This window comes from Bufo bufo, chromosome 3 (assembly GCF_905171765.1).
Source record: "Bufo bufo chromosome 3, aBufBuf1.1, whole genome shotgun sequence".
Taxonomy (NCBI): Eukaryota; Metazoa; Chordata; class Amphibia; order Anura; family Bufonidae; genus Bufo; species Bufo bufo.
This window is the reverse complement of record NC_053391.1, coordinates 704,369,251-704,391,088: the sequence shown is the minus strand read 5'-3', so window position 1 is coordinate 704,391,088 and position 21,838 is coordinate 704,369,251. Positions and strand designations below refer to the sequence as shown.

General features: G+C 45.6%; 2 protein-coding genes across 2 annotated transcripts in view; both read right to left on the bottom strand.

Annotated features, from left to right (window-relative positions):
* The window catches only part of LOC120994141 (uromodulin-like), a 34,098-nt gene extending 22,066 nt beyond the window's left edge, over positions 1-12,032 (bottom strand). The window contains exons 1-3 of the mRNA XM_040422596.1: positions 11,993-12,032; positions 11,104-11,202; positions 10,289-11,002 (exon numbers count right to left, since the gene is read on the bottom strand). Of these exons, the coding sequence (XP_040278530.1) occupies positions 10,289-11,002; positions 11,104-11,202; positions 11,993-12,032 (853 nt within the window). The remainder of the gene's footprint in view (positions 1-10,288; positions 11,003-11,103; positions 11,203-11,992) is intronic.
* An 856-nt stretch (positions 12,033-12,888) lies between these two features.
* On the bottom strand, positions 12,889-20,541 carry LOC120994140 (homeobox protein 2-like). The gene is made up of 4 exons (XM_040422594.1): positions 20,502-20,541; positions 18,601-19,314; positions 13,657-13,664; positions 12,889-13,425 (listed from the first exon to the last, which is right to left on the bottom strand). Exons 1-4 carry the CDS (start codon positions 20,539-20,541, stop codon positions 12,889-12,891), a joined length of 1,299 nt encoding a protein of 432 aa, XP_040278528.1.
* Between the last annotated feature and the right edge of the window lie 1,297 nt (positions 20,542-21,838).

Sequence of the window (21,838 nt, the reverse complement as noted above, 5' to 3'; positions counted from 1 at the left end):
ATCAGGCTTCACGTCACCCACCACTGGAACAGGCCACTGTCACACATTTAGGCCCAGGCACCCAGGCAGAGGAGAGAGGTCCCGTAACAGAGAATCTGGCTTTATGTCAGCGCAGAATCTGTCTTCATGACATAGCAGAGAATCACCCACCACTGGAACAGGCCACTGTCACACATTTAGGCCCAGGCACCCAGACAGAGGAGAGAGGTCCCGTAACAGAGAATCTGGCCTTATGTCAGCACAGAATCTGTCTTCATGTCATAGCAGAGAATCAGGCTTCACGTCACCCACCACTGGAACAGGCCACTGTCACACATTTAGGCCCAGGCACCCAGACAGAGGAGAGCGGTCCCGTAACAGAGAATCTGGCCTTATGTCAGCGCAGAATCTGTCTTCATGTCATAGCAGAGAATCAAGCTTCACGTCACCCACCACTGGAACAGGCCACTGTCACACATTTAGGCCCAGGCACCCAGACAGAGGAGAGCGGTCCCGTAACAGAGAATCTGGCCTTATGTCAGCGCAGAATCTGTCTTCATGTCATAGCAGAGAATCAAGCTTCACGTCACCCACCACTGGAACAGGCCACTGTCACACATTTAGGCCCAGGCACCCAGGCAGAGGAGAGAGGTCCCGTAACAGAGAATCTGGCCTTATGTCAGCACAGAATCTGTCTTCATGTCATAGCAGAGAATCAAGCTTCACGTCACCCACCACTGGAACAGGCCACTGTCACACATTTAGGCCCAGGCACCCAGACAGAGGAGAGAGGTCCCGTAACAGAGAATCTGGCCTTATGTCAGCACAGAATCTGTCTTCATGTCATAGCAGAGAATCAGGCTTCACGTCACCCACCACTGGAACAGGCCACTGTCACACATTTAGGCCCAGGCACCCAAGCAGAGGAGAGAGGTCCCGTAACAGAGAATCTGGCCTTATGTCAGCGCAGAATCTGTCTTCATGTCATAGCAGATAATCAGGCTTCACGTCACCCACCACTGGAACAGGCCACTGTCACATATTTAGGCCCAGGCACCCAGACAGAGGAGAGCGGTCCCGTAACAGAGAATCTGGCCTTATGTCAGCACAGAATCATTCTTCATGTCATACCAGAGAATCAGGCTTCACGTCACCCACCACTGGAACAGGCCACTGTCACACATTTAGGCCCAGGCACCCAGGCAGAGGAGAGAGGTCCCGTAACAGAGAATCTGGCCTGATGTCAGCACAGAATCTGTATTCATGTCATAGCAGAGAATCAGGCTTCACGTCACCCACCACTGGAACAGGCCACTGTCACACATTTAGGCCCAGGCACCCAGGCAGAGGAGAGAGGTCCCGTAACAGAGAATCTGGCCTGATGTCAGCACAGAATCTGTCTTCATATCATAGCAGAGAATTAGGCTTCACGTCACCCACCACTGGAACAGGCCACTGTCACACATTTAGGCCCAGGCACCCAGACAGAGGAGAGAGGTCGCGTAACAGTGAATCTGGCTTCATGTCAGCACAGAATAAGTCTTCATGTCATAGCAGAGAATCAGGCTTCACGTCACCCACCACTGGAACAGGCCACTGTCACACATTTAGGCCCCGGCACCCAGACAGAGGAGAGGTTCATTCAACTTTGGGTTGCCCCGCAATATAATGGTAAAATGAAATTAAAAATAGTATTGAATGAGGAAGTGCCCTGGAGTAGAATAATATATGGTTAAGGGGAGGTAGTTAATGTCTAATCTGCACAAGGGATGGACAGGTCCTGTGGGATCCATGCCTGGTTCATTTTTATGAACGTCAGCTTGTCCACATTGGCTGTAGACAGGCGGCTGCGTTTGTCTGTAATGACGCCCCCTGCCGTGCTGAATACACGTTCAGACAAAACGCTGGCCCCCCGGCAGGCCAGCACCTCCAAGGCATAAAAGGCTAGCTCTGGCCACGTGGACAATTTGGAGACCCAGAAGTTGAATGGGGCCGAACCATCAGTCAGTACGTGGAGGGGTGTGCACACGTACTGTTCCACCATGTTAGTGAAATGTTGCCTCCTGCTAACACGTTCCGTATCAGGTGGTGGTGCAGTTAGCTGTGGCGTGGTGACAAAACTTTTCCACATCTCTGCCATGCTTACCCTGCCCTCAGAGGAGCTGGGCGTGACACAGCTGCGTTGGCGACCTCTTGCTCCTCCTCTGCCTTCGCCTTGGGCTTCCACTGGTTCCCCTGTGACATTTGGGAATGCTCTCAGTAGCGCGTCTACCAACGTGCGCTTGTACTCGCGCATCTTACTATCACGCTCCAGTGTAGGAAGTAAGGTGGGCACATTGTCTTTGTACCGGGGATCCAGCAGGGTGGCAACCCAGTAGTCCGCACACGTTAAAATGTGGGCAACTCTGCTGTCGTTGCGCAGGCACTGCAGCATGTAGTCGCTCATGTGTGCCAGGCTGCCCAGAGGTAAGGACAAGCTGTCCTCTGTGGGAGGCGTATCGTCATCGTCCTGTGTTTCCCCCCAGCCACGCACCAGTGATGGGCCCGAGCTGCGTTGGGTGCCACCCCGCTGTGAACATGCTTCAGTAGTGGGCCCTGTCTGGCCACATTTGTACCTGGCCTCTGGTGTTGCAAAAAAACCTCCCTCTGAGTCACTTCGAAGAGACTGGCCTGAAAGTGCTAAAAATGACCCCTCTTCCTCCTCTTCCTCCTGGGCCACCTCCTCTTCCATCATCGCCCTAAGTGTTTTCTCAAGGAGACATAGAAGTGGTATTGTAACGCTGATAACGGCGTCATCGCCACTGGCCATGTTGGTGGAGTACTCGAAACAACGCAACAGGGCACACAGGTCTCGCATGGAGGCCCAGTCATTGGTGGTGAAGTGTGTCTGATCCACAGTGCGACTCACCCGTGCGTGCTGCAGCTGAAACTCCACTATGGCCTGCTGCTGCTCGCACAGTCTGTCCATCATGTGCAAGGTGGAGTTCCACCTGGTGGGCACGTCGCATATGAGGCGGTGAGCGGGAAGGCCGAAGTTACGATGTAGCGCAGACAGGCGAGCAGCGGCAGGGTGTGAACGCCGGAAGCGCGAACAGACGGCCCGCACTTTATGCAGCAGCTCTGACATGTCGGGGTAGTTGCGAATGAACTTCTGCACCACCAAATTCAGCACATGCGCCAGGCAAGGGATGTGCGTCAAACCGGCTAGTCCCAGAGCTGCAACGAGATTTCGCCCATTATCGCACACCACCAGGCCGGGCTTGAGGCTCACCGGCAGCAACCACTCGTCGGTCTGTTGTTCTATACCCCGCCACAACTCCTGTGCGGTGTGGGGCCTGTCCCCCAAACATATGAGTTTCAGAATGGCCTGCTGATGTTTACCCCGGGCTGTGCTGAAGTTGGTGGTGAAGGTGTGTGGCTGACTGGATGAGCAGGTGGAAGAAGAGGAGGAGGAAGCTGAGTAGGAGGAGGAGGAGACAGGAGGCAAAGAATGTTGCCCTGCGATCCTTGGCGGCGGAAGGACGTGCGCCAAACAGCTCTCCGCCTGGGGCCCAGCCGCCACTACATTTACCCAGTGTGCAGTTAGGGAGATATAGCGTCCCTGGCCGTGCTTACTGGTCCACGTATCTGTGGTTAGGTGGACCTTGCCACAGATGGCGTTGCGCAGTGCACACTTGATTTTATCGGACACTTGTTTGTGCAGGGAAGGCACGGCTCTCTTGGAGAAGTAGTGGCGGCTGGGAACAACATACTGTGGGACAGCAAGTGACATGAGCTGTTTGAAGCTGTGTGTGTCCACCAGCCTAAATGACAGCTTTTCATAGGCCAGTAGTTTAGAAATGCTGGCATTCAGGGCCAGGGATCGAGGGTGGCTAGGTGGGAATTTACGCTTTCTCTCAAATGTTTGTGAGATGGAGAGCTGAACGCTGCCGTGTGACATGGTTGAGATGCTTGGTGACGCAGGTGGTGGTGTTGGTGGTACATCCCATGTTTGCTGGGCGGCAGGTGCCAACGTTCCTCCAGAGGAAGAGGAAGAGGCCGAGGCGGCGGCAGCAGCAGAAGAGGCCGAGGCGGCAGCAGCAGAAGAGGTAGCAGGGGGAGCCTGAGTGACTTCCTTGTTTTTAAGGTGTTTACTCCACTGCAGTTCATGCTTTGCATGCAGGTGCCTGGTCATGCAGGTTGTGCTAAGGTTCAGAACGTTAATGCCTCGTTTCAGGCTCTGATGGCACAGCGTGCAAACCACTCGGGTCTTGTCGTCAGCACATTGTTTGAAGAAGTGCCATGCCAGGGAACTCCTTGAAGCTGCCTTTGGGGTGCTCGGTCCCAGATGGCGGTGGTCAGTAGCAGGCGGAGTCTCTTGGCGGCGGGTGTTCTGATTTTGCCCACTGCTCCCTCTTTTGCTACGCTGTTGGCTCGGTCTCACCACTGCCTCTTCCTCCGAACTGTGAAAGTCAGTGGCACGACCTTCATTCCATGTGGGGCCTAGGACCTCATCGTCCCCTGCATCGTCTTCCACCCAGTCTTGATCCCTGACCTCCTGTTCAGTCTGCACACTGCAGAAAGACGCAGCAGTTGGCACCTGTGTTTCGTCATCATCAGAGACGTGCTGAGGTGGTATTCCCATGTCCTCATCATCAGGAAAAATAAGTGGTTGTGCGTTAGTGCATTCTATCTCTTCCACCCCTGGGGAAGGGCTAGGTGGATGCCCTTGGGAAACCCTGGCAGCAGAGTCTTCAAACAGCATAAGAGACTGCTGCATAACTTGAGGCTCAGACAGTTTCCCTGATATGCATGGGGGTGATGTGACAGACCGATGGGCTTGGTTTTCATGCGCCATCTGTGCGCTTTCTGCAGAAGACTGGGTGGGAGATAATGTGAACGTGCTGGATCCACTGTCGGCCACCCAATTGACTAATGCCTGTACCTGCTCAGGCCTTACCATCCTTAGAACGGCATTGGGCCCCACCAAATATCGCTGTAAATTCTGGTGGCTACTGGGACCTGAGGTAGTTGGTTCACTAGAACGTGTGGCTGTGGCAGAACGGCCACGTCCTCTCCCAGCACCAGAGGGTCCACTAACACCACCACGACCATGTCCACGTCCGCGTCCCTTATTAGATGTTTTCCTCATTGTTCCCGTTCACCACAATTTTGAGAATGGCAAATTTGGGAATAGTTTTTCAACCCAGAACAAAAAGTCTGCTTTTACGGTCACTACAAATAACTTGACCAGCTAAAACAGTACAGATTTGGTTGAATAGAAATGTGAGGCCTTTTTTTTTTTTGCGCTGTGTGACAGGTATAGGTTTAATCTCAGAATCAGACTTCTATCTGCACGGTAGCGTGTGTCTTAGGTTTTTCTGAATGACACTATCAGTACCTTCAATGTAAGATATCCTTTTTGGGATAGATTTCAAGTAGGCCTCAAATACCACAAACTAGTTATTTTGAGAATGGCAAATTTGGGAATAGTTTTTCAACCCAGAACAAAAAGTCTGCTTTTACGGTCACTACAAATAACTTGACCAGCTAAAACAGTGCAGATTTGGTTGAATAGAGATGTGAGACCTGTTTTTTTTTGCGCTGTGTGACAGGTATAGGTTTAATCACAGAATGACACTTCTATCTGCACGGTAGCGTGTGTCTTAGGTTTTTCTGAATGACACTATCAGTACCTTCAATGTAAGATATCCTTTTTGGGATAGATTTCAAGTAGGCCTCAAATACCAGAAACTAGTTATTTTGAGAATGGCAAATTTGGGAATATTTTTTCAACCCAGAACAAGAAGTCTGCTTTTACGGTCATTACAAATAACTTGACCAGCTAAAACACTACAGATTTGGTTGAATAGAAATGTCAGGTCTATTTTTTAGGCGCTGGGTGACAGGCTCAACTTGCCCCTGATGTAGTATATGGCCAAAAAATAACCACACTATTGATGGTTAAATGCACTTGGGTGACACAGGCTCAGCCTGCACCAGATGTAGTATATGGCCAAAAAATAACCAGACTGTTGATGGTTAAATGCACTTCGGTGACACAGGCTCAGCCTGCAGCTGATGTAGGATATAGCACAAAATAACCACACTATTGATGGTTAAATGCACTTGGTGGTAGCTCGTGCTGGCGCACCACAAGTCACAAAATGGCCGCCGAGCACCCCAGAAAAAAAGTGATCTAAAAACGCTCTGGGCAGCCTCAAAAAAGTGAGCAAGTCAATATTAGCACTTCAATGATCCACAGCTGTAGATCGATCACAGAATGAAGTCTTTTGGAGGAGTTAATCTGCCTAATCTCGCCCTAACGTCGCAGCTGCAACCTCTCCCTATGCTTCAATCAGCAGAGTGACGTGCAGCGCTACGTGACCCAAGCTTATATAGAGGCTGGGTCACATGCTGCACTGGCCAATCACAGCCATGCCAATAGTAGGCAAGGCTGTGATGGCCTCTTGGGGCAAGTAGTATGACGCTTGTTGATTGGCTGCTTTGCAGCCTTTCAAAAAGCGCCAAGAAAGCGTCGAACACCGAACCCGAACACGGACTTTTACGAAAATGTTCGGGTTCGGGTCCGTGTCACGGACACCCCAAAATTCGGTACGAACCCGAACTATACAGTTCGGGTTCGCTCATCCCTAGTCAGGATGGTACTGGGGAAATTCTATAGATCAGCACTCGGGTTCCTACTCCCCCATGTGAAAGCCGCCACCGTTGGTTTGAGGGGGATCTAATGGCTGCTGGCTCTCAGAGCAATGTTCTTAGTGAAAGCTGCCAGCGGGTCCTCATCAGCAACAGTGGGGTATAGCACACTGATGCCGGTCTCACTCAACCATGGGGGCCCCAACATAGTGCTAAACATTGGTTGGTGGGACTGGTGTCCATGTGAATGCTATATCATCTTTCTTGGTCGACCCTGTTTTAAAAGACCTTCCTCAGGGACTGATCCCCCCTTTCGGAACTATGTCTAACAGAGGTTCACTTTGGGTCGGTGGGAGACTTGGACTGGACTAAATGGATGTTGTCTGATTATTGGACAGGCGGATCCATTTGGAGGCATTTGCACGTGTCCTGGGAGAGGTGATGGATTGTGATCAGCAGGCCACATGAGCATGTTTGAGCCCCACCCACCGGCACCTTCAGGAGGTGTCCAAATATGTCACTTCTAGTTCTGAAGTGTATTCCTATTGGTCAAGGCATGAGGTGGATTGTACCTGCCTATCTGTAATATTATTGGGCGGCCATGTGCCGTGGAGGGTGGGGATTGCCCAGTAAAAGGTCTGAGACATGTTAAGTGATGGTGGTTCCTCATCTTCCTGTATCATCAATTCGTGTATGTTTGTTACATGAAGGAAGTGGTCGGGAGACGGGCCTGCACCTTTCTAATGTTACCACTTTGGTGGCTATAAAATAAAAGTGAAGAGACTGGGCAGGAGGAGGAGCAGTGCTGAACAGATGCTCTACGATGAAACACCTTGTCTGACTCTTGAGTGTTACCTTGCCTTACACAAAAGAGCTTGATACACGTGCTTTTAAGCACAAGAGAAATTCATTGTGGTTGCCGTACTTTGGCGCACTTTTAGAGCAGCTTGGATATGTGCGTCTGTTGCAAGCAAATTTCTACAACAAGATGTACTGGAGTCATAGATACAGGTGTGCTGGGGTCATAGATACAGGTGTGCTGGAGTCATAGGTACAGGTGTGCTGGAGTCATAGATACAGGTGTGCTGGAGTCATATATACAGGTGTGCTGGAGTCATATATACAGGTGTGCTGGAGTCATATATACAGGTGTGCTGGAGTCATATATACAGGTGTGCTGGAGTCATACATACAGGTGTGCTGGGGTCACCTGTATATATGACTCCAGCACACCTGTATCTATAATTCCAGCACAATAGTACCTATGATTCCAGCCCACCTGCACAGGTGTGCTGGAGTCATAGGTACAGGTGTGCTGGTGTCATACATACAGGTGTGCTGGAGTCATAGGTACAGGTGTGCTGGAGTCATAGATAAAGGTGTGCTGGAGTCATAGATACAGGTGTGCTGGAGTCATAGATACAGGTGTGCTGGGGTCATATATACAGGTGTGCTGGAGTCATATATACAGGTGTGCTGGAGTCATAGGTACAGGTGTGCTGGAGTCATATATACAGGTGTGCTGGAGTCATATATACAGGTGTGCTGGAGTCATAGATACAGGTGTGCTGGAGTCATAGATACAGGTGTGCTGGAGTCATAGATACAGGTGTGCTGGAGTCATATATACAGGTGTGCTGGAGTCATAGATACAGGTGTGCTGGAGTCATACATACAGGTGTACTGGGGTCACCTGTATATATGACTCCAGCACACCTGTATCTATAATTCCAGCACAATAGTACCTATGATTCCAGCCCACCTGCACAGGTGTGCTGGAGTCATAGGTACAGGTGTGCTGGTGTCATACATACAGGTGTGCTGGAGTCATAGGTACAGGTGTGCTGGAGTCATAGATAAAGGTGTGCTGGAGTCATAGATACAGGTGTGCTGGAGTCATAGATACAGGTGTGCTGGGGTCATATATACAGGTGTGCTGGAGTCATATATACAGGTGTGCTGGAGTCATAGGTACAGGTGTGCTGGAGTCATATATACAGGTGTGCTGGAGTCATATATACAGGTGTGCTGGAGTCATAGATACAGGTGTGCTGGAGTCATAGATACAGGTGTGCTGGAGTCATATATACAGGTGTGCTGGAGTCATAGATACAGGTGTGCTGGAGTCATACATACAGGTGTGCTGGAGTCATACATACAGGTGTGCTGGAGTCATAGATACAGGTGTGCTGGAGTCATAGATACAGGTGTGCTGGAGTCATATATACAGGTGTGCTGGAGTCATAGATACAGGTGTGCTGGAGTCATAGATACAGGTGTGCTGGAGTCATAGATACAGGTGTGCTGGAGTCATATATACAGGTGTGCTGGAGTCATATATACAGGTGTGCTGGAGTCATACATACAGGTGTGTTGGAGTCATAGATACAGGTGTGTTGGAGTCATAGATACAGGTGTGCTGGAGTCATAGATACAGGTGTGCTGGAGCCATAGATACAGGTGTGCTGGAGTCATATATACAGGTGTGCTGGAGTCATAGATACAGGTGTGCTGGAGTCATAGATACAGGTGTGCTGGAGTCATATATACAGGTGTGCTGGAGTCATAGATACAGGTGTGCTGGAGTCATACATACAGGTGTGCTGGGGTCATATATACAGGTGTGCTGGAGTCATAGGTACAGGTGTGCTGGAGTCATATATACAGGTGTGCTGGAGTCATATATACAGGTGTGCTGGAGTCATATATACAGGTGTGCTGGAGTCATATATACAGGTGTGCTGGAGTCATACATACAGGTGTGCTGGGGTCATATATACAGGTGTGCTGGAGTCATATATATAGGTGTGCTGGAGTCATACATACAGGTGTGCTGGGGTCATATATACAGGTGTGCTGGAGTCATATATACAGGTGTGCTGGAGTCATACATACAGGTGTGCTGGGGTCATATATACAGGTGTGCTGGAGTCATATATACAGGTGTGCTGGAGTCATACATACAGATGTGATGGAGTCATACATACAGGTGTGATGGAGTCATATATACAGGTGTGCTGGAGTCATATATACAGGTGTGCTGGAGTCATACATACAGGTGTGATGGAGTCATAGATACAGGTGTGATGGAGTCATAGATACAGGTGTGCTGGAGTCATATATACAGGTGTGCTGGAGTCATAGATACAGGTGTGCTGGAGTCATACATACAGGTGTGCTGGGGTCATATATACAGGTGTGCTGGAGTCATAGGTACAGGTGTGCTGGAGTCATATATACAGGTGTGCTGGAGTCATATATACAGGTGTGCTGGAGTCATATATACAGTTGTGCTGGAGTCATATATACAGGTGTGCTGGAGTCATACATACAGGTGTGCTGGAGTCATACATACAGGTGTGCTGGAGTCATACATACAGGTGTGCTGGGGTCATAGATACAGGTGTGCTGGAGTCATATATACAGGTGTGCTGGAGTCATACATACAGGTGTGCTGGGGTCATATATACAGGTGTGCTGGAGTCATATATACAGGTGTGCTGGAGTCATACATACAGATGTGATGGAGTCATACATACAGGTGTGCTGGAGTCATATATACAGGTGTGCTGGAGTCATACATACAGGTGTGATGGAGTCATAGATACAGGTGTGATGGAGTCATACATACAGGTGTGCTGGAGTCATATATACAGGTGTGCTGAGGTCTTACCTGTGCAGTAGACATCAGGCTTGAGCATTCCTGAGAACTTGTACACGTAGTATCCTTTGGGGCAGGCCTTCACTGGAAGATTACCAGCATTTATAGTTCCACTCAGGGAATTGCTGATTAAGGGCACCAACTTGATCCCATCACCAATATTTGGATGAACGTCCCCAAGAGAAAATGGTTCAAGGGAGCCACATTTTAAGGGCCCCACGGTTCCAACTTTCAAGCTGGCAGTTTTTTTCCCAACATAACGGAACCATCCAAAGTTGTATCTGTCAGTGCTGAATCTGCCAGCGGAATCAATGGAGGACAATCTATCGTCCCCATTCAGCAGAGAATTCCAGTCACAGGGATCAGCACATTGATATTTGCCATTTATTTGCAGACAGTCCTGGTCGCTGGAGCAAGCAGTGCCGGAGCAGAGGGCTGAGGGGTTGGGAACACAGAGGTAAACACCATTGAGGTTTTTGCAGGTCTCTGTTGGGGAACAGGTGTTCAGAGTTGGGCTTAGACATTCGTTGATATCCACACATAACTTCACCTTCAAGTCCCAGTTATATCCCTTAGGACAGCACTTGTTTGTATCACAGAATACCATCCTCGTGCAGTCCACCCCATTTCCAATGTAGCCAGCAGCGCAGGAACAGATGACGTAGCCGCTCCTTACGTTACAGATGGTGGAGATTGTAGAATTACAGAAGTTGCAGGATTTTGCATCTGTTTGAGACAGAAAAACATAATCAAAATACTTGTATGCTGTATTAAAGGGTGAGTCACATGAGAACCAAAACCACATAAAATGACAATATTTCTGATACTCTCGCCCTCTATATACGGCACAAACACAAAGCCATTCTGGACAAACACAGCATAGACAGTACGAATAGACAAGAACAAGACAGGACATTCTGAGATGACTAGACAGAAGAAGAACACAACATAGAATATTTCAGGGAAACAGTAGATGGAGACATTTTGGAGAAACAAAACAGACATTCTGAATACAGTTAGTACAGAAGACCCTGGAACACAAGCTTTAATGTTCTGGAGAATCAAGATGGACATTCTGAAATGACGAAAAGAATACGTGCCATTGTATTTCAATAAAAACACAATTATAAAAAAAAAGATGGACATTCTGAAGTAACAGGTCATTGTGGGGATATATAAAATGTTTTTGTAGAAGTAACACAAGATGGGATATTCAAAAGAAGTAAAAGACTGGTCTTTCTGGGATAACACAAGATGGGATATTCAGAAGAAACCCAAGACAAGTCATTCTGAAGGAAAGCAAGACGGGCTATTCCAGAAGAACATACAATTAAACAGGAAACATTCTGGTTGAACATACAGTAAGATAAAAAATTTTGGAGAAGCACAGAGTATTCTGGAAACATACTAGAAGGAACATTTTGTAGAAAGACAAGATGGAAAATGAAAATAAATGCTAAGTTCTGAAGGAACAGAAGATGGGATATTCAAGAGACATTAGAAATGACATTCTGGAGACACTGGAAGAGGCACTCTGGTGGAACAGAAGACAGGACATTCTGGAGACACTGGAAGAGGCACTCTGGTGGAACAGAAGACAGGACATTCTAGAGACACTGGACTGCCACAATATTCTCTGACCTGTTAGAAAGTTAGATTATGTAAACTGTAGTGAAGGTAATCGTCTTAGCAGTGACTGTATTTGTAAGTTATAACCTCCCTTCTGATCCTCAGCAATGTCCAATGAGGTTGACATTGAGGCTCCCATAGGAATACATAGAGAAACCGGCTTCCTTTCCACTCATAAGATGCTGTGTTATTTGGAAAGTCAGATTGCTGGTCACATAACACAGCTAAGGATCAGAAGGGAGGTTATAACTCACAAATACAGTAAATGGTAAAAAAATAAAAATCCCTTCACTACAATTTACATCATCTATCTTTCTAATAGATCAGGGGATAAAAGTTTTTGTAGGAAGTGCTTCTTTAAAGAGGAATGCATGATGGGAAATTCTCAAGTAACAAAAGATTAATCATTCTGGAGCAGCATAAGATGATAGTTTCTAGAGGAACACAAAATGTGAAATTCTAGACACAAGTTAGAAGGCACACTGAAGAAACAAGACAGGGACAGACTGTAGAGAATTTGGCCATAGAAGATCTGACAGGCCATTATGATAATAATAATATATTGTTTCATCTTTGTAATATAAGGACAATTGCAAGCCATGTTAAATGGAAAATATGCAACAAAGTTATGGAAGTCCTTGTTCCAGATAATGTGCTGCACCTCCAAGAGACACTGTTCCATGCAGAACCTTAGCATGAGGTGGAAGATCAGGTACTTACATGATGTGAACTCTGAAAAAGAGAGAAAATGAGAAGATTCGGGTTACTGTAAATCTATAAAACAAAGGTTCTCTACACAACAAACCCCGACACTTCATACTGCTCGGTATAATCTAAGCCTCAGAGATTATATAATCATATAACTGTTATATTCAGTGAGGGTGCAGTGAGGTACTTGCTGTTTATACGTTGGATAATCTATACTGGAGATACAATTCTTTGACATTTTTCTTGTCTACAGGTTGGAGAACATTTTTGTTGACTTACTTGTTGTAGTAGTTGTTGTTGTTGTTGTAGTAGTTGTCCTCGTTGTTGGTTTTATAGTTGTGGTTGTTGTGGTTGGTGTTGTAGTAGTTGTGGTTGGTGTTGTAGTCATTGTAGTCGTAGTTGGTGTTGTAGTTGTAGTTGGTGTTGTAGTCATTATAGTTGTAGTTAGTGTTGTAGTTGTGGTTGGTGTTGTTGTAGTTGGTGTTGTTGTAGTTGGTGTTGTAGTAGTTGTGGTTGGTGTTGTAGTAGTTGCGGTTGGTGTTGTGGTTGGTGTTGTAGTCATCATAGTTGTGGTTGGTGTTGTAGTCATTGTAGTTGTAGTTAGTGTTGTAGTTGTGGTTGGTGTTGTTGTAGTTGTGGTTGGTGTTGTAGTCATTGTAGTTGTAGTTAGTGTTGTGGTTGGTGTTGTAGTTGTGGTTGGTGTTGTAGTTGTAGTTGGCGTTGTAGTCATTGTAGTTGTGGTTGGTGTTGTAGGTGTGGTTGTTGTTGTAGTTGGTGTTGTAGTTGTGGTTGGTGTTGTACTTGTGGTTGGTCTAGTAGTTGTTGTAGTTGTCGTTGTAGTTGTTGGGAAATTCATGACTGGATCTGAAATAAAGAAATATCAGGCATATTGAGTACTGACTTGGAAACTTGGTACTTTTTTAAGAAAGCATACCGTCTGGCATTATTTACAGGGATGCGGTAGCTGGTTTATTTACGGAGTCATACTGTCTGCTACTATTCATGAGGGTACTATACTGTAGATGGCTTTTCCTTCTAGTTACTGGAATATCTGAGGAATAGGTGAAAGTCAAGATCAGAAAACACTTTCTTAGTCAGGAACATTTACTATAATATTCATCCCTTGAAGGTGATGTGATGGTGAAGGTGGCCTGAACCTTACAGGAATTCAGGTTACATGAAAATGTGAAAATCTGTAGGTCCCCACACTCCAGCAGACATCATTTAGTATCCCCTGCTTGAATTCCTTACACAAATAGCCTTCACTGCTGGTAAAGTTAAACTTCACTTCCATCTTACACTTGTGAGTAACAATGAGCATGCTTTTGAGAGTATGGTTCATCCATCAGAAAAATTCACTTAAAATATGGCACTCGCCCTAATATCCAGCTTCCTACTTTATTACATCCATTTAAAAGTGAGAAACAGCAAGGCTCCTTCACATTGACAGGCATGGCGTTCGTTTCACGCCACACATGCCTCTCCTGATCTCCTGATCAGACTCTTTAGATAGTGTTAGCATATATAGGATCAATACATAGTCACCAAACTAAGAGGGGAAGAAGGGAATTCAGTGAGTTTCGCTGATTAAATCTTATTGGCCCCAATGCTTCAGTACGTATAACTAAGGCTGAATCCTTTTCTAGCAGCAATTCATGTCTCCTGCTCCTATGTTTAACTCTTTGTAGACCTGTAAATCTCAAACCGGATGTCCTGCCCTCTTGGTAAACCCACTACTGATGAATAAGTCAAGCGGGTCTTGAAGACGCAGCCTTGTTTTTTCTGAAGGCAGCAGTGGAGATTGTCTACCTACTTTAAGTATGAGGACATTGGGCAAAAGTAAATGAGCAGAAAAGGAAGTTTGCTTTGGACTATTAAATCATTGAAATCTTATAGTGAATGTGGTCGTAGCTCAAAGGGATTTCTTATGGACAAATAAGTCTCCCAATATGCAGATGATTTGGATTTTGTAGAAGAATGGAACGAAACCCATTTCAAACATCCCCTGGCTCTGAGGCATATAGTCCTGCAAGCAGGGGCGTAGCTAAAGGCTCATGGGCCCTGGTCCAAGGGTTCAGCTTGGGCCCCCCTTCCCTCAGTGTTTTGTGGCTAGGGAAGCACATAGCCTTCATGCTGCCTGAAGGTATCGGTGATTCTTGACCTAACCCCTTTCCTCCAGCCAGAGCTATAACTTGACCTCCATGCACTTTCTATAATACTGGTGTCTTCTTATGCGGCACAAGGGTCTTTGGGCCCCCTCAGGCTCCTGGGCCCGGTAGCGACTGCTACCTCTGCACCCCCTATAGCTACGCCCCTGCCTGCAAGGATCGGAGAGAGAATGTACAATAATTACAGCTGAACTGAGGAGATTACGGAATGAGCTGCAATCCCGGTTAACAAGTCACAATATGAAGGATTCTGTCAGAGACTTGAGTTGAGATTAATTTGTACACAAAGTGACATAATGAACGAGACAAATTCATGAGACTAAACTGATTTTGACACAATTCGAGTGTTTATTCCAGACCTCCCAAGTGTCCCTCTTTTGGAGGGACAGTCCCTCTTTTTGACCCAAGTCCCCCTGTCCCTCTTTGCTCCATAAATGTCCCTCTTTATGATCTGAGGTATAGATTTTCATTATTGCATTTACAATATGGATCCAGAAAGTGTTTGGCTGGTTCCCATGGGCATATTAGAACCTTCCTTGCTTATTATTTCATTATTGGATGCAATCTGAATTTTAGAAATGTCTATATTCAGAGAATTTTTTTGGAAGAGAAAACTAAGTATATAGATGTGCAGGAAAATGGATCTTTTACACAATGAACCATAAGTGTCCCTCTTTGACCGTCCAAAAAGTGGGGAAATATGTTATTCATATCAATAGACGTAGAAGAAAAAAACTCGACGGCAAAGGATTAATAAAATCCTGGGAGTCTGGAAGACCAATTCAGGATCAGATTCAAACGCTGCAGAGGATCATGACGTCCAATAGGAGAAAAAAGATATTATTGTGGCAGGAGCCCCTTGAGGTGGTGGGGAAAGACGTGAAGTGGAGACAATGATGGAGGAGAAAACAAGGAAAGAAGAAGAGGTATGAAACAGAAACAAGTCTCGTGGTGCAAGTAGGAAAAGTAGAGGTCCAAGAACCTGAAGAGAAAATAAGAAAAGTACTAGTTGGGGATTCAATGGACTCTGGGACTGTTGATGGAGATGAAATGCAGGCTTTACATCTGGATGGATGGAAGTGATTGAATGTGGCAGTAAGCAGATCAGGGGGTTGTCCCCCAACAGGATTGTATAGACTTGTCATCTAAAGGTTTAGATGATTGTATTTCTGATAGTTTTGATCTGTAGGCTTTGGAGCTGTCTGTGTCCTTACGTAAATTACAATTTTATAAATATTCTGCCGAACAAGAAGATAAAACTGGAAGGTAATTCTCCAGCATATTCGGGACCTTTGGGTTTTAGCTTACATATTCATTAGAGATAAGCAAATTTTTTTAAAAATTTATTCGGTCGGTCCGCCGAATTTTTTTTAAAAAATTTGGTTCGATCCGAATATATTCACAGTGAATCACAGAAAAAAAGTCTATTTCCTGGCTGCAGAGAGTGTTTATAGTGGTGTAGAACACTGGGCCTTTGTCACAGTGCAGGGGGAGGGGAGGAACACCAGAATAACAACAGAAGGAAAATGACCAGGAACTAGGCCTCAAGGCTAGGGAAAGGGAAATGGTGACCACCTAAGGAAACCCTAAACCTAGCCCTGACTTCTGTCAGTATGAATAGAACCTCAAGGTGGGAATATTCATACACCAGAAATCTAGGCCCTAGTAATCCTGAAAAGCCCTAAGATTAGTGACAGGGCCTGAGACTACTGGTTTCTTCCCAGATGAACGAACCAGCATCTCCCTGAGACCTAGTAAACAACAAGCAAATGGGAGCAACAAAATACCAAGAGAAGTACACTTATCTTTAATATAAAATGGATGAACAGGAACTCAGATGATGACCACACACCAGCTCAACATCTGTCATACATACAGATGTGATGTGGTCATAGCTACAGGTGTGCTGGAATCATAGGTACAGGTGTGCTGGAGTCATATATACAGGTGTGCTGGAATCATACAGGTGTGCTGGAGTCATATATACAGGTGTGCTGGAGTCATAGATACAGGTGTGCTGGAATCATACATACAGGTGTGCTGGAGTCATATATACAGGTGTGCTGGGGTCATATATACAGGTGTGCTGGTGTCATAGATACAGGTGTGCTGGAATCATACATACAGGTGTGCTGGAGTCATATATACAGGTGTGCTGGGGTCATATATACAGGTGTGCTGGTGTCATAGATACAGGTGTGCTGGGGTCATACATACAGGTGTGCTGGAGTCATATATACAGGTGTGCTGGAGTCATAGATACAGGTGTGCTGGTGTCATAGATACAGGTGTGCTGGGGTCATACATACAGGTGTGCTGGTGTCATAGATACAGGTGTGCTGGTGTCATACATACAGGTGTGCTGGAGTCATACATACAGGTGTGCTGGAGTCATAGGTACAGGTGTGCTGGAGTCATAGGTACAGGTGTGCTGGAGTCATACATACAGGTGTGCTGGGGTCATACATACAGGTGTGCTGGTGTCATACATACAGGTGTGCTGGGGTCATACATACAGGTGTGCTGGTGTCATACATACAGGTGTGCTGGAGTCATAGATACAGGTGTGCTGGAGTCATACATACAGGTGTGCTGGAGTCATATATACAGGTGTGTTGGAGTCATACATACAGGTGTGCTGGAGTCATAGATACAGGTGTGCTGGAGTCATAGATACAGGTGTGCTGGAGTCATACATACAGGTGTGCTGGAGTCATACATACAGGTGTGCTGGAGTCATACATACAGGTGTGCTGGAGTCATAGATACAGGTGTGCTGGAGTCATAGATACAGGTGTGCTGGAGTCATAGATACAGGTGTGCTGGAGTCATACATACAGGTGTGCTGGAGTCATAGATACAGGTGTGCTGGAGTCATAGATACAGGTGTGCTGGAGTCATATATACAGGTGTGCTGGAGTCATAGATACAGGTGTGCTGGAGTCATACATACAGGTGTGCTGGAGTCATAGATACAGGTGTGCTGGAGTCATAGATACAGGTGTGCTGGAGTCATAGGTACAGGTGTGCTGGAGTCATATGTACAGGTGTGCTGGAGTCATACATACAGGTGTGCTGGAGTCATACATACAGGTGTGCTGGTGTCATACATACAGGTGTGCTGGAGTCATATATACAGGTGTGCTGGAGTCATACATACAGGTGTGATGGAGTCATACATACAGGTGTGCTGGAGTCATAGATACAGGTGTGCTGGAGTCATAGATACAGGTGTGCTGGAGTCATACATACAGGTGTGCTGGAGTCATACATACAGGTGTGCTGGAGTCATAGATACAGGTGTGCTGGAGTCATACATACAGGTGTGCTGGAGTCATACATACAGGTGTGCTGGAGTCATAGATACAGGTGTGCTGGAGTCATACATGTGTGCTGGAGTCATACATACAGGTGTGCTGGAGTCATACATACAGGTGTGCTGGAGTCATAGATACAGGTGTGCTGGAGTCATAGATACAGGTGTGCTGGAGTCATACATACAGGTGTGCTGGAGTCATACATACAGGTGTGCTGGTGTCATACATACAGGTGTGCTGGAGTCATATATACAGGTGTGCTGGAGTCATACATACAGGTGTGATGGAGTCATACATACAGGTGTGCTGGAGTCATATATACAGGTGTGCTGGAGTCATATATACAGGTGTGCTGGAGTCATACATACAGGTGTGCTGGAGTCATATATACAGATGTGATGGAGTCATACATACAGATGTGATGGAGTCATACATACAGGTGTGATGGAGTCATACATACAGGTGTGCTGGAGTCATATATACAGGTGTGCTGAGGTCTTACCTGTGCAGTAGACATCAGGCTTGAGCATTCCTGAGAACTTGTACACGTAGTATCCTTTGGGGCAGGCCTTCACTGGAAGATTACCAGCATTTATAGTTCCACTCAGGGAATTGCTGATTAAGGGCACCAACTTGATCCCATCACCAATATTTGGATGAACGTCCCCAAGAGAAAATGGTTCAAGGGAGCCACATTTTAAGGGCCCCACGGTTCCAACTTTCAAGCTGGCAGTGTTTTTTCCAACATAACGGAACCATCCAAAGTTGTATCTGTCAGTGCTGAATCTGCCAGCGGAATCAATGGAGGACAGTCTATCGTCCCCATTCAGCAGAGAATTCCAGTCACAGGGATCAGCACATTGATATTTGCCATTTATTTGCAGACAGTCCTGGTCGCTGGAGCAAGCAGTGCCGGAGCAGAGGGCTGAGGGGTTGGGAACACAGAGGTAAACACCATTGAGGTTTTTGCAGGTCTCTGTTGGGGAACACGTGTTCAGAGTTGGGCTTAGACATTCGTTGATATCCACACATAACTTCACCTTCAAGTCCCAGTTATATCCCTTAGGACAGCACTTGTTTGTATCACAGAATACCATCCTCGTGCAGTCCACCCCATTTCCAATGTAGCCAGCAGCGCAGGAACAGATGACGTAGCCGCTCCTTACGTTACAGATGGTGGAAATTGTAGAATTACAGAAGTTGCAGGATTTTGCATCTGTTTGAGGCATAAAAACATAATTAAAATACTTGTATGCTGTATTAAAGGGTGAGTCACATGAGAACCAAAACCACTCAGGCAAAGAGAAAACGGAGCACTGAAGACTAATCATCAAACAGCAGCCGGTCAACCATCTCATCAACCAACCAAGGAGCTGACCAACCGGCTATCTGACCAATAAACCAAACTGCCTGAATGTTTTAGGAAGCAATATGCATCTAAGGTCTGACTGTACCAATATAAAATGAAATGATTTATACACAAGGACCACAAATGACAATATTTCTGATACTCTCGCCCTCTATATACGGCACAAACACAAAGCCATTCTGGACAAACACAGCATAGACAGTACGAATAGACAAGAACAAGACAGGACATTCTGAGATGACTAGACAGAAGAAGAAGAACACAACATAGGATATTTCAGGGAAACACTAGATGGAGACATTTTGGAGAAACAAAACAGACATTCTGAATACAGTTAGTACAGAAGACCCTGGAACACAAGCTTTAATGTTCTGGAGAATCAAGATGGACATTCTGAAATGGCGAAATGAATATGTGCCATTGTATTTCAATAAAAACACAATTATAAAAAAAAAGATGGACATTTTGAAGTAACAGGTCATTGTGGGGATATATAAAATGTTTTTGTAGAAGTAACAGAAGATGGAATATTCAGAAGAAGTAAAAGACTGGTCTTTCTGGGATAACACAAGATGGGATATTCAGAAGAAACCCAAGACAAGTCATTCTGAAGGAAAGCAAGACGGGCTATTCCAGAAGAACATACAATTAAACAGGAAACATTCTGGTTGAACATACAGTAAGATAAGAAATTTTGGAGAAGCACAGAGTATTCTGGAAACATACTAGAAGTAACATTTTATAGACAGACAAGATGGAAAATGAAAATAAATGCTAAGTTCTGAAGGAACAGAAGATGGGATATTCAAGAGACATTAGAAATGACATTCTGGAGACACTGGAAGAGGCACTCTGGTGGAACAGAAGACAGGACATTCTAGAGACACTGGAAGAGGCACTCTGGTGGAACAGAAGACAGTACATTCTAGAGACACTGGACTGCCACAATATTCTCTGACCTGTTAGAAAGTTAGATTATGCAAACTGTAGTGAAGGTAATCGTCTTAGCAGTGACTGTATTTGTAAGTTATAACCTCCCTTCTGATCCTCAGCAATGTCCAATGAGGTTGACATTGAGGCTCCCATAGGAATACATAGAGAAACCGGCTTCCTTTCCACTCATAAGATGCTGTGTTATTTGGAAAGTCAGATTGCTGGTCACATAAAACAGCTGAGGATCAGAAGGGAGGTTATAACTCACAAATACAGTCAATGGTAAAAAAAAATAAAGAATAGGGACAGACTGTAGACAATTTGGCCATAGAAGATCTGACAGGCCATTATGATAATAATAATAATAATAATATATTGTTTAATCTTTGTAATATAAGGACAATTGCAAGCCATGTCAAATGGTAAATATGCAACAAAGTTATGGAAGTCCTTGTTCCAGATAATGTGCTGCACCTCCAAGAGACACTGTTCCATTCAGAACCTTAGCATGAGGTGGAAGATCAGGTACTTACATGATGTGAACTCTGAAAAAGAGAGAAAATGAGAAGATTCGGGTTACTGTAAATCTATAAAACAAAGGTTCTCTACACAACAAACCCCGACACTTCATGCTGCTCGGTATAATCTAAGCCTCAGAGATTATATAATCATATAACTGTTATATTCAGTGAGGGTGCAGTGAGGTACTTGCTGTTTATATGTTGGATAATCTATACTGGAGATACAATTCGTTGACATTTTTCTTGTCTACAGGTTGGAGAACATTTTTGTTGACTTACTTGTTGTAGTAGTTGTGGTTGTTGTAGTAGTTGTTCTCGTTGTTGGTTTTATAGTTGTTGTCGTTGTGGTTGGTGTTGTAGTAGTTGTGGTTGGTGTTGTAGTCATTGTAGTCGTAGTTGGTGTTGTAGTTGTGGTTGGTGTTGTAGTAGTTGTGGTTGGTGTTGTAGTCATTGTAGTCGTAGTTGGTGTTGTAGTTGTGGTTGGTGTTGTAGTAGTTGTGGTTGGTGTTGTAGTCATTGTAGTTGTAGTTAGTGTTGTAGTTGTGGTTGGTGTTGTAGTAGTAGTGGTTGGTGTTGTAGTAGTTGTGGTTGGTGTTGTAGTAGTTGTGGTTGGTGTAGTAGTAGTTGTGGTTGGTGTTGTAGTTGTGGTTGGTGTTGTAGTCATCGTAGTTGTGGTTGGTGTTGTAGTCATTGTAGTTGTAGTTAGTGTTGTAGTTGTAGTTAGTGTTGTGGTTGGTGTTGTAGTAGTTGTGGTTGGTGTTGTAGTTGTGGTTGGTGTTGTTGTAGTTGTGGTTGGTGTTGTAGTCATTGTAGTTGTAGTTAGTGTTGTGGTTGTGGTTGGTGTTGTCGTTGATGTAGTTGTGGTTGGTGTTGTAGTTGTGGTTGGTATTGTACTTGTGGTTGTTGTTGTAGTTGGT